This window comes from Danio rerio, chromosome 13 (genome assembly GCF_049306965.1).
Source record: "Danio rerio strain Tuebingen ecotype United States chromosome 13, GRCz12tu, whole genome shotgun sequence".
Classification (NCBI taxonomy): Eukaryota; Metazoa; Chordata; class Actinopteri; order Cypriniformes; family Danionidae; genus Danio; species Danio rerio.
Window position 1 is genome coordinate 7,826,017 of NC_133188.1, and position 12,504 is coordinate 7,838,520.

The 12,504-nt window shown below is 34.0% G+C and overlaps 1 protein-coding gene across 10 annotated transcripts in view; it reads left to right on the forward strand.

The window, feature by feature from the left end:
* Window positions 1–12,504, forward strand: part of cngk (cyclic nucleotide-gated potassium channel) — a 46,814-nt gene that overhangs the window by 1,358 nt on the left and 32,952 nt on the right. For all 10 annotated transcript variants that reach the window (XM_021480950.3, XM_073919193.1, XM_073919194.1 and 7 more), the window contains 13 exons: window positions 517–642; window positions 2,910–3,189; window positions 3,275–3,374; window positions 4,014–4,099; window positions 6,578–6,656; window positions 9,150–9,324; window positions 9,409–9,573; window positions 9,688–9,834; window positions 9,927–9,989; window positions 11,475–11,589; window positions 11,691–11,827; window positions 11,937–12,002; window positions 12,080–12,215. In XM_021480950.3, coding sequence (XP_021336625.2) covers window positions 517–642; window positions 2,910–3,189; window positions 3,275–3,374; window positions 4,014–4,099; window positions 6,578–6,656; window positions 9,150–9,324; window positions 9,409–9,573; window positions 9,688–9,834; window positions 9,927–9,989; window positions 11,475–11,589; window positions 11,691–11,827; window positions 11,937–12,002; window positions 12,080–12,215 — 1,675 coding nt within the window. The remainder of the gene's footprint in view (window positions 1–516; window positions 643–2,909; window positions 3,190–3,274; window positions 3,375–4,013; window positions 4,100–6,577; window positions 6,657–9,149; window positions 9,325–9,408; window positions 9,574–9,687; window positions 9,835–9,926; window positions 9,990–11,474; window positions 11,590–11,690; window positions 11,828–11,936; window positions 12,003–12,079; window positions 12,216–12,504) is intronic.

Sequence of the window (12,504 nt, forward strand, 5' to 3'; positions counted from 1 at the left end):
TTACAAGTACAAACAGCTAAAAAAAAGATAGGTAATTAAAAAAATCCACTAGATGGCAGAGAGGTTACACTATTTAAAAAATATATATTTTGTCAATTTTCATCATTTACTTAATTATAAAACCTTGGTAAAGGGGGATGAGGCTTTTGTAACCTTTTACACATCAGGGTCCAGTTAGTCAGTTTTTGGTTAACGTTAGACCATACACAATCAATCTGAAGGCTAAAGTTTAATCAAACATTACTTATCAAATAATCAATATTATTTTTTCAAGACAGTACACAAGAAAATTATATTTCATTAGAATAATGCTGATGAACTTAAGGATATCAGAGATTTAATGGTAATGTAAGCTAAATAATTTATCAGTTTGCAGCCAGTGTTCCTCTTAAAGTCGCCATTTACCTAAAAGCTCTTAAATGTTGTCACATATCTGTGAGTTCTCTGAAGCTTTGTTTTTCCAGCTCAGATAGCCCCACTTGTTTTTGTAATTCATTAAGTCAAATTTTGTTGCAGATGCATGACCCCAGAGAAATGAAGGACGAGGCGTCCATTCGTTCTCCTAAGCAGAGAAATGTCCGCTTATGGAGTGCTTTTTTTTCCCTGACATGCCTGGCAGCAGTATTGGAGTGTTTGTTTGAGGTAAGACTTTTATCTGAAGGATGTAGTGAAAATGTAACGTTTCATACTTCATGGATCTTGTTCATTGATGTTGACAAATCTTGGCAGAGTGTGCTTATCTAGATGGCAATACAAGACATTCTGTCAACATTTACTCATCCTCCACTTGTTTAAATCATTTTGATTTTCTCTCTTCAGTTGAACATTATAAAAATCACTGGAAATGGAAATGCTAGAAACTGGTAACCATTGACTTATGTATTTTATGCTTACCTATGGGTAAAATTTAAGGGTAAAATTTACTCCGTGGTGGTTCTAGTGTTAAGATGCAGAGAATCATTCTCAATTCATCAGTTCTTAATGTATATTAAACAACATAACCTATTGATTTTTGGTAATGCTTTATTTGAATGTACAATTCACGCTGTTAACAAACCATTGCCTAATACAAGGACTTTTATCTCAATAAACTATAGTAATTAGATGCTTATTAATAGTTATGTTGTAGTATTAGGGCTTATGTATTGGGTTGGGATATAATATAAGATCATGCATACAGTTGAAGTCAGAATTATTAGCCCCCTTTTAAATTTTTTTTCTTTTTTAAATATTTCCAAAATTATTTTTAACAGAGCAATGAAATTTTCACAGCATGTCTGATATTATTTGTTTTATTTTGGCTAGAATAAAAGCAGTTTGGAACTTTTTAAAAACCATTTTAGGGTCCCTTTAAGCTATTTTTTCCCGATAGTCCACAGAACAAACCATTGTTAAAGAATAATTTGTGTAATTACTCTAACCTGCCTAGTTAACCTAATTAACCTAGTTAAGCCTTTAAATGTCACTTTAAGCTGTATAGAAGTGTCTTGAAAAATATCTAGTCAAATATTATTTACTGTCATCATGGCAAAGATCAAATAAATCAGTTATTAGAAATGAGTTATTAAAACTATTATGTTTAAAAATGTGTTGAAAAAATCTTCTCTGCGTTAAACAGAAACGGGGGAAAAAATAAACAGAGGGCGAATAATTCAGGGGGGCTAATAATTCTGACTTCAACTGACTTGATGGGTTTCTGAAAATGAAATCAATGTCCACTCCAGAGAAGAAAATTGATAAAATACACTTTTATTAATAAAATAAAATCCAGTGAAAAAGTAGAATAGACAAAGATACAAATAACAGAAAGCAAAATCCTTACTTTATCCTCCGTTGAAAATAAAGGGCCTACCACATTAAGTATATAGAAGTCAGAAAGCGCAAAGCTGGTTTGTATATTTCAGCTTTTTATACTCCTCATGCATAGATAAAGGTCCACTAATAGGACAGTATTCAGAAAGAGTGTTCAGAAACAGGTCTGTAGAGGCAGAGCATAGAAACAGGTGTATAACCTAAATAAATCATACATTCAAGATCATGCTTATCAATTGAACAATGGCTTAACCCCTCGGGCAAACAGATACATAGTCATCCGAGTATATTACAAAACATAATCAACATTTAAGCAGTTTTATCATCAACATGCAAAGTGTGCCTACACATTCATGCACTGAGAGTCATGTGCGTTGGGTGAGCAGTGAGGTCGGAGACACCTTACTCTTGGCTTCATAAGAGTTGTGCTTTTACGCATATATATATATATATATATATATATATATATATATATATATATACAGATACAGTTGAAGTCAGAATTATTAGCCCCCCTAAATTATTAGAATTATTGTTTATTTTTTTCAACGCATTTCTAAGCGCAATAGTTTAAATAACTCATTTCTAATAACTGAGTTATTTTATCTTTGCCATGATGACATTAAATAATATTTGACTAGATATTTTTCAAGATACTTCTATAGAGCTTAAAGTGACATTTAAAGGCTTAACTAGGTTAATTAGGTTAACTAGGCAGGATAGGGTAATTAGGCAAGTTATTGTATAACTATGTTCAGTAGACTATCAAAAAATATATAGCTTAAGAAGGCTAATAATCTTGACCTTAAAAAGGTTTTAAAAAAATGACAACTGCTTTTATTCTAGCCGAAATAAAACAAAGAAGACAAAAAATAAGAAAAAATATTATCAGACATACTGTGAAAATTTCATTGCTCTTTTAAACATCATTTGGGAAATATTTAAAAAAGAAAATAAAATTCAAAAGGGGGCTAATAGTATATATTATATTATCTGTGATAATAAACATTTAATATAATAATTGATAGCAAGTAATAACCCAGTAGTAAATGCTGTAAATTGTAACTAAACTAAATTGTTACCTGTTTATTTTCCAGCTGTTTTTCAACTCTGACATCTCAGGGCTCAGCTTCATGAGATACATTCTGGATGTGATTTTCATCATCAACATCATTTCACGCTTTTTCATCGGATATGAAGTCCATGGAGTAGTTATTACAGACCCAAAGAAAGTTAGGAAGAAATACCTTAGGACTTGGTTTTTTTTCGATCTTTTGTCTGTTTTACCCTTCCAAGCATTAAAACAAGTACACCCATATATGAGGTTTTTGGAGGCCAGTAGATGTCTACGAGTATTCCGATTGTTTACTATCATTTGTAAGTTATTTATTTATGTCCTTAATAGAATTTACCCTGTTACTATCATGCATCAAGTAATTGTTTTTTTTTTTCTTGCTTGTAGCCTATTTCAGTAAGGAACCAGACACAAACAAGGTCCTACTCACAGCGTTCAGGATGTTTTCTATTATGGCCCTTTCTGTTCAGTTCTCAGCCTGTCTTTGGTAAGCCTGAAAAAATGGACAGATATCATACCCTTATGACGGTCCTTTTCACTACAATTTGTGTTTCCCTAAGACAGGGGTGTCATAACTCAGTCCTGGAGGGCCGGCGTCCTGCAGATTTTTAGCTCCAACACACCTGCAAGGATGTTTCTAGAATGGCTAGTAAGAGCTTGATTAGCTAGCCCAGGTGTGTCTGATTGGGGTTGGAACTAAACTTTGCAGGACACCTGCCCTCCAGGTCCAAGACTGGACATGTCTGCCTTAAGACATTGGCCTTGAATCAATTTTATTTTGTTAACAGAAAAATAGACTTCTCTTTTTTTTAACCGCTTAATGTTAAAATAGCAATCAATTATTATTGTAATTCCAATATATATAGTTTAAGAAACAATTCACTCCATTTACTGCTGGATTATTACCTGCTATAATTAAGATATTATCTATTTATTAGCACATATAAAGTAAAATCTTATTTTTAATTAATGATATTTTAATTAATTTTAATGATATTATCAGCTAATTGGTAGTTTTTTTTAACTAAAATTAATAGTTAAGGGTTTGTTAATTGCATGAATTGTACTTTAAAATAAGGACCAAAACAATTGCATAGCTAAAAGTAATGATGTCTTGTCATTTCAGGTTTAATCAGGTGTGTGATGCAGATTATAAAGGCCATAAGAAGGTTTGCACTAAAGGCGACAACTGGTTGCTGCTGCTTTCAGAATGTAATTTTTTTTTCATTCAATTTCCAAAAACACATACTAAATGGTCACTGTTTTTTAAGAACTGCTCTATGGAAGATTTTGGTTAAAAAGGTCATTAGATTTAAGGCATAGATTACAAGATGAAAATGCAGACATTTAGCATTTACCATTGGAAGCACTGCACAGCATGCACCTCTGAAAGACAAAAACAATGTCAAAAAACTTCTGGTAATGCAAATATTGTAATATTGACCTTGTTCTTTCACATATGAGTGGTGCAACCATTGGAATCTTATTGGCTCAAGATGTCTTATTCACTGTCTTTGATTTTTAGCAGATCATTTTGTATGGAAGACCAGGAGTGCCAGTTAGAAATAAAATGAAGAATCAAATTATCAATTTAATAATTGAAGCATTAAAATGTGTATAAATAAATTGCAATTTACATGGACAAATAAATAGAATTATTTAAATGTGTTTATTTAACTGTTTGTTTAAATGTCATTTAATAAAGCATTAAAACAAAGCATTTAAAAAAAAAACTTTTAAATGTATAAATAAATAGACAACTTTATCAGTGTTTATTTCATTCATGTTTTAAAACGCTAATTAATCAAATGTATACAAACAATAAAAAAGCCTATTTATAGATCATTTTAAATGCATTTAAATGCACAGTTTAAATAGTTTTTTAAAAAGGCAAATGCTTTTCTCACTCTATTTGTCACTTCCTTTTCTTTTTCTATTGCCACAAGCTTTTCTTGAGTTGAAAAAAAATCAAGCTAAAAAATGCCATTGAACAGTTCACACTTGAGAGCAACCAATCAACTTTCGCTTCAAATCACTGTCATTGGACAGAGAGAAAACTATAGTTGATTTTAGGAGGAGTTTAAAGGTCAGCGAAGCGACTCAAATGTCAGGGCATTCTGAATGTTTTTGGAGTTGGTTTGTGGATAAATTGTGGATAAATTGTGCAATAAATTCGCATTTCCTGATTTACATTTTTAATTTCTATAGCTTCTGATAATCCAAAATAAGACCACATATTGATAAATAATGTTATGATAGCTGTTTAGCTGTTTTAACACAAAGTTATGATTGAATTGCCTATTGTTACAGTGATGAAAATAATTTAATAACAAGAAGGAAATGTTCAAGGGCCTATGACATGACCACATTGAAATGGTCTATAAAAATGTTTGATAATTGAGTGATCATTGTGGTCATACTGTGGTCATTCTAGCCCTTGTTATTTTTTTGTCGCTCATAAACTGAGTGTTCAGGGTGTCCGCGGGGTCTTAAAAAGTATTAAAAGTTGATAAATCAATTATGAGAAAATGAAGGTCCTTTTATTAAAAAGTTTTAATCCAGTTTTTATGAGGTCGTAAATTTAGTTCAAGCGTTGTCCAATGTGTTTGACTCCAAAGAGCATAAATATATTTTATATACTCAATATATTATATATATTTATTTGTCGATTCGTTCGGGCCGGGTGTGTCCAGCCAAGCCCCTCTGTCCGGGTGATGTAAGGTAACTTGAAACAAACGCAGGAAGGTGATGTGACGCTCTCCACATGTAGTGAAACACAGAGCTGAAGAGATGGCAAAATGGGAAAATAAAGATTTGCATACTCCTGGTTGGAGAAAAAAATGAGTTTAAACAGTGGCTGCAAACAACCGTGTAATTAATTCTTTCAAGGTTTGTTTCTTTCAAGCTTATCTGAGTTCTGTTGCATGCTTTAATGATTTATTTAACTACAACTGTTTATCAAGCTAAAGGTTTGATACTGATTAGAACGTGACGTTTAGATGAGATCTTAAAATATTCTGAGAAGGTCTTTCAAAAGTCCTAAAAAAGGTATTGAAATTTTCTTTAGGATTCCTGTATATATCCTGGTATTTCGATACAGCGCCAAAGAACTGATCTGAACACAAATACCACCACCCCAAACACATTTGTCATTATATATCAAAGCCCCACACTGTCTGATGATAAAATATTAAATAGAAATAAAATAAATAACAAAAGAAAACACCAAAATAACAGGATTTTTGGGTCTGGTTTATTCGTAATTGCAAAATTAGAGCCCTTCAAATCTTATTGATAGAAAGCACTTTTGTGTCCTTGTATTTAAATAATGTACATCAGGCATGCAATGCATCATTGGACAGTGTGGGGCTGTGATATAAAATGATAAAATGCCTTCGCGGTAGTAGTATCTGTGTTCAGATTGGTTCTTTGGCACTGTCGAGAAAGCAGTTTGACCATTTACTGCCGTTTATTACTATTAGTCATTTCCACAGATCTAATTTATTAAAGCGGTTCCATTTATATTAGTGTACACCTGACCTGATCAAGCTTTATATCTTTAAAATCACTGGGTGAATTAAAAATCAAGTGATGTCTTTTTTCAGAGGTTTGTTTTTGCAGTGTGTTGAGTCTTAAAACTCCCTTGTATTACAGCATGTTTCAGAATATTTTTTTTATCTTCAATTTCAGCCAATCTGACAGGCATTTCTGATGTGGAGTGGTATGCTACTTCAGTTTACTGGTCTGTGATCACACTATGCACCATAGGGTAAGTACTCTTATTGCTATTTGTCACAGTAGTGCTTACTATTTTTCCTTATATATTTTCTAAAATTGTTTGTTTTCTCTCTGCAAGATTTGCAGTTCCTCATCATACCACTAAAATATATGCAGCCTCGTTTTTAAAATGGATGAATGGACTTAGGTCATTTACTTAACGTAATGTTGTTCAAAAACTATTTTCCTTTCTTACATTATTTATTTATCCCTCTACGTACTTTTAAATATCTTTTATCTTACAGTATCACATTTATTTCTATATGAAAGCAGAGCTGAAACACACACACACCCACAAATTCTTTATTAAGATGCATGAAGTTTGATTTTTTCAGCTGCCACTTACAAAATATAATGATGCAGGGCTCGAAATGATCCTTTTTTGCTTGGTAGCACCGGTGCTCCTAACTTCAAAAATGTAGGTGCACCAGCCAAATTTAGGCGCACCAGCCAAAAATTATGAGCACTCTTACTAAAAGTTTTATATTAACAGATTTATGGCATTTGAAATCAACGCTAATCTAAACTATCAAACAAAAAAAAATTTGCATGCGCTCACTGAAATTCCAACCGTTTTGGACACATGTGCATCCAAAGTTTTATCTATGCGACCTCAAAATTTATTTGGGAGCATTTGTGTGATTGCAGAAATTGTAGCCACTTTTCCACTATTGTGCTGAATCGTTCTTTATGCTGAACCGTTCCATTCCGTGCCAAACCAGGCCAGACAGCACGGATTTCATTTTCCACTGTCGTACTGCAACAGAGCTATTTGGAACGCTACACAAAATGCATCAGTAGTAGTTGCCTTGTAAAGCAATGTAAACGGCTGCCTTTGTTCGGTTCAATTTAAATAAAAATAGAACGTTTTTTCATGTTCATGCCGCGTGACTAAACACTGTTATGCCACTCTCTTGTATAGACATTTTTCTTAGAACACAAAGTTACCCATTACTCTTTGCGTGTATGCGCAAGGAGAATGCTAAGAACTTCTGGTCGGCAGCTTTTGCGTGTAAACAGTCACATTTGGACAGCTTAGAAACGAGTTTTTATCTATTTTACCTGCTTTTATCATCTTTGAACTAATACTGGTGTCTATCACGCCACCTCCTGGACTGATCATTTTAATAAATGCAATCTAATAGGATGGAAAATTACTGCTGTGAAGCATTTTTCCCTCATTGTCACAAGGCATCTTCTGCCCTTTAAATGAAGCCTTGTCATTGCTAAATTCAAACATTTTCTCTTTCTTTCAAATATATAACCAGCCCAAACAAATGTAGTTCACCAAAATGTTTGACACACACACGTAGCCTAATGCCCCACTAACACACTGATTTAATAACTGTGACAAAGTGAAAATAAAGAGACATTTGCAAATGACAGAAAAACACAAACCATGGTAAAAACAACAGACTCGGTTCCCGATTAGAATGAACATGCAAATCAGTCAGCAGAGTATCAATAACTGTTGATCTGTTAAGTTTCATGCCAGTAACCTGGTTTGCTCCATGATGTAGTGAAGTATTGCATGAGACACACACACACTGTATTTCTGATGGCGGACACGTGAACTTGGAGAACGTTTTTCTCTCTCGCTTGAACCACGTATGACAGATTTTAACGGCTTTAACACACACCTTTCAAACTTGTGTCACAAAAACAGTGTAATCCACTCAAAACGCTATTGAAACCCATTTTTGGATTGCAAATTACCAGTTGTAAACACTGTAAACAGAAGTTCTAAACATTCTACCGCATTCTACCGCTATGGTGCCCTCCATGTAGCAGCCAAGAAGAAGGTCTATAGGGGTGCTAAATATAGCTACAAGTCACAGCACCCATATTTATTTTAAGGTCATATGTTGTGCAGCTCTGGGCAAATTTTAATCAAATCAAATCAAATCACTTTTATTATCACATCATCAGTAGCACGTGTGCTATGATAAGTGAAAAGCTTAGGTGCTGGCTCCAGACAGTACAAAATACAGACAGTGCAAATAAAATGACAGTGCATAATACAGACAGTGCAAAATGCAGACAGTGCAAATACAACGACAAAATACAACAGCATATCTCCTCAAAAAAAAAAAATGTAAAAAAATAAATAACTAATAATAATAAATAAAAAAAATAAAAAATAAATAAAAATGGGACAATGTAAAATTGACAGCGATATGTACAATGAATAGGTGTCCGCATAGTTGTAGGCAGCATTGTTTAAGTATGGATTGGTTTATCAGAGGGAAAATGATCAAAATGTAACTTGATAATTGAAATAAATAATATATTTCAAATCTTCGCATTCTGTGTGAATGTCTCTTAAGCCTGCAGTGAAAACAAGTCGCACGGCAATCGCACAAATGCTCCTATTGCATAGATAAAATTTCGGCGCATATGCGATAAATTCAATGCCATATATATTTATGCGCTGGTCGTAAGATGTTGTTTTTTATCATATTGTTTAATAAATTACATTGAACAGCTATGGAGATATACATGCCACAAATTTAGAAGAGTCCACAGTTGCATCTGTTGTGATGCTTCTCGGATTGCTGGCCTTCGGATTCAGCATGTCTAGTTTGAGCACAGTCATAAGCAACATGGCTTCACTAAGAGGAAGGTTCCACCATAGAATTGAGGCTGTTCTTCATTATATGGTTTGTAATAAGGGAGATTTTTGTTATCCATTTGTCACATGTCTACTGTTTATTTAACCTTGAATTGAACTCTTTTAATGAAAGATGCATATGGACTTACCCATGGAAATCCAGACGATGGTGCACCACTATTACTACTACCTTTGGTTGCACCAGAAGGGCCGCAACATCACAGGACTCATGGACGATCTTCCAAATGTCCTGCGTGAAGATATTTCAAGTAGCTGTTACCGATCTCTGATTAAAAAAGTGAGTTATTAATAAAGTGGCTGAGGCCTTAAAACATTTATTCTTGAAAACATCACAAGAATTAACAATTCAATGTATATTTTAAAGAGAATATACATTTTTTTACATTTCTAGGCTAAGCTGTTCAGAAACACAGCAAATGGCTTTAAAATGGCACTGTCCCTGAAATTAAAGACCTACACATACATTCCTGGACAAACTTTGGCCAAAGCTGGAGAAATTAATCAAAACTTGTATTACATTAAGCATGGCCATGTACAGGTATGGCTAACATAAATCTTTGAGAATAACTGTAATTTATTTAGCGTTTTAAAGTACAGGATGTTTTGAAATTCATTTGCTTTGTTTTTTAGGTTTTCAGTCAGAATCCTGAGGTTGAGATCGCAACGCTGCTACCTGGCACATTATTTGGAGAGGTATGTTGTACAGATCTACAACTTTAAATCAGAAACACATTGAAATTTGCACAAATTTGTAGGGGTGTCACGATTTCAATTTTTAATCGAAATCAATCGAAATTTATGCTCAATTTCGATTATCGAATCAAAAAATAGAATCGTCGATGCTGCCACGCCCCCATGTCACGTCAGCTTGGCGCTTGCCGACAGAACTTAAACGCTCTCCTCTTTCAATGAAGTCGCAGGTGTGTAAGAATTTTGGATTTCCTGTGAGTTATGTTGACAACGTTCGTGTTGTCAACAAAAAAAAACACAGTTTCGCAAGCTCTGCTATGTACGTATTACGTACGGTTCGTCCGATAGACAACACCGGCATCGCAATCCTCCGCCCACCCCCGTTGCAAATCCGCTCGCGAAAAATACACACTCAGGCCCTGTTTACACTGTCTTTGTTTTTAAATGGCATTTTAGAACGACAACGATTTGACATCCACAGTGGCGTGTAGCATTTCTGAGCAGCCCTCCTTCCTCTCTACCTCTGAAAATGCACATCACGTGACCACACAGACACAGCCATGCGCTCGAGACAGCAGGTCCAGGCAGTCAGAGGACTGCTTCAATCTTTCACTCACTTGTACTTAGTCATTTTAGCGAACACCTCAGATACTGTTGGCTGGTTCCTGTTGGTTGTGCGTCTTTTTTACCGACGCCATTATAACGACACAGATCACTTCCTATGTACGAGTCCCGCAGAAAAAAGTGATTGACAGGTGGTAATTATGTGTGTATCTTGCCATTATTCATTTACTGTATGATTTGTTTATGGGTAAAACAAAGACCATGCAGGTCAGGTAGTTTAAACGGTAGTCTACAAATAATTAATTGGTCATTAATTAATTAATTATTCATAATCGAAAATCGAATCGAATCGTGCCTTTAGAATCGAAAATGTAATCGAATCGAGAATTTGGTGGATCGTGACACCCTTACAAATTTGTTGTATCATAAAAGATAATTCACAATGTTTTTACTATCCGAATTAACTGTTTTTTTTATACATAAGCTATATTTTATAACTGCAAAACATTTGGAACAAAATGAAAATAGACATAAACAGAATATAGTATATCTGTAAAATAGTTTGTTGTTTTTATTCCACTTTACTGACTGCAATTGCTAGATTAATTTGATTGGATGAATACATTTTAGTAATAAAGATTCACTGGTCAGATGCACACTAATGCCAAACGAAAAGCACAAACTAAAAATAAACTATTTTATTTGAGTTTGTAAGTGTGAATTTATTGTTGTATCATGCTTGGTGTGAACAGCGTTTAGTTGACTATATATTAACACATTTAAAGTGGGCTCCAAGATGCATCTAAGGAATCTAGAATAGTAAGGATTTGTTCATGTTCAATGTTCCCGTTTAGCTTTGATCACTATTCACTTTCTTTTTATTGAGTAGTCTAAAACCTAATTCAGTTGTATTTACCTTTTCAGGTCCATTTGCTGTATGAGATTCCTAGAAATGTCACAATCCGTGCATCAACACTGTGTGAAATTACCATATTGGAACACAAGGATTTGCTTTCACTCTTTGATGAGTTCCCTGAAGGTAATAACTTTTTTTAAAATGCTCAGTTGTTTGTGATGGTTTGTTTTTCCTATAGAAAAAAATCCATTATAGTGCATTAATAAAGTTTCTCATCTCTGAAGCTGCTGTTCAGATTTCTAGAGATGCCAAGACACGTCTTCAAAACCTAAGGTGTCCCATAGAAGAAGCGTACATATTTGGACTTGCCTCCATCCCACAAAATGTTGCTTTTGAAAGGGAGCAGTGGATCAACCTTCAGGTTTGTGACTGAATGTCTGCTTTGGTTTGGCAAATTTTTTTTTTTTTTATTTAATTACCTAGAATGCATATGAATATTGTCCTAGATGACTGTAACACTTTTGTTTTAGCCAAGAGAACAGAGGATTTTTGCAGCATCATTTGAATATGCATCGAACCAGATTCCTCCAATGAATGTGAGTTTTGTGCATGTTTGCATGTTTATTTTATTTTTGTGCCGTTTAATTTTTACTAACTGTGTCAATTTCTTTAGTCTTTTTGGAAGACAACTTTCCATCCTCAAAGTGCTTTTATCAAGACCTGGAGGTATTTTTTTAGCTGGTGCCTCACCGTTTCAGTTTTTCTGGAGGCGTGGGTGTTTTTCTTCACCCACAGTGCAGATGCTAAAGGTATGTTTCTGTTAGATTTAAAGCAGTGATTTTCAAAAGGTTAAAATCATTTGAAAAACTAAGCATTGTTTCCAAACAACATATTAGCAATGTAGAACAAACTTTTTTTATATTATATTAAGCTTTACAAAGACTTTAGGGTTTTAAAAGGTCTCCTAATGTCAAAATGTCATTTTTTCGGGTGTTAATATCAACATTTTAGGGTGCACTTTCACTATGCTATGCAAACAGTGCCTGGGCACATTTCCTGGTTCGTTTGACAAGTTTGAGTGCTCCAGATAGGGCCCAG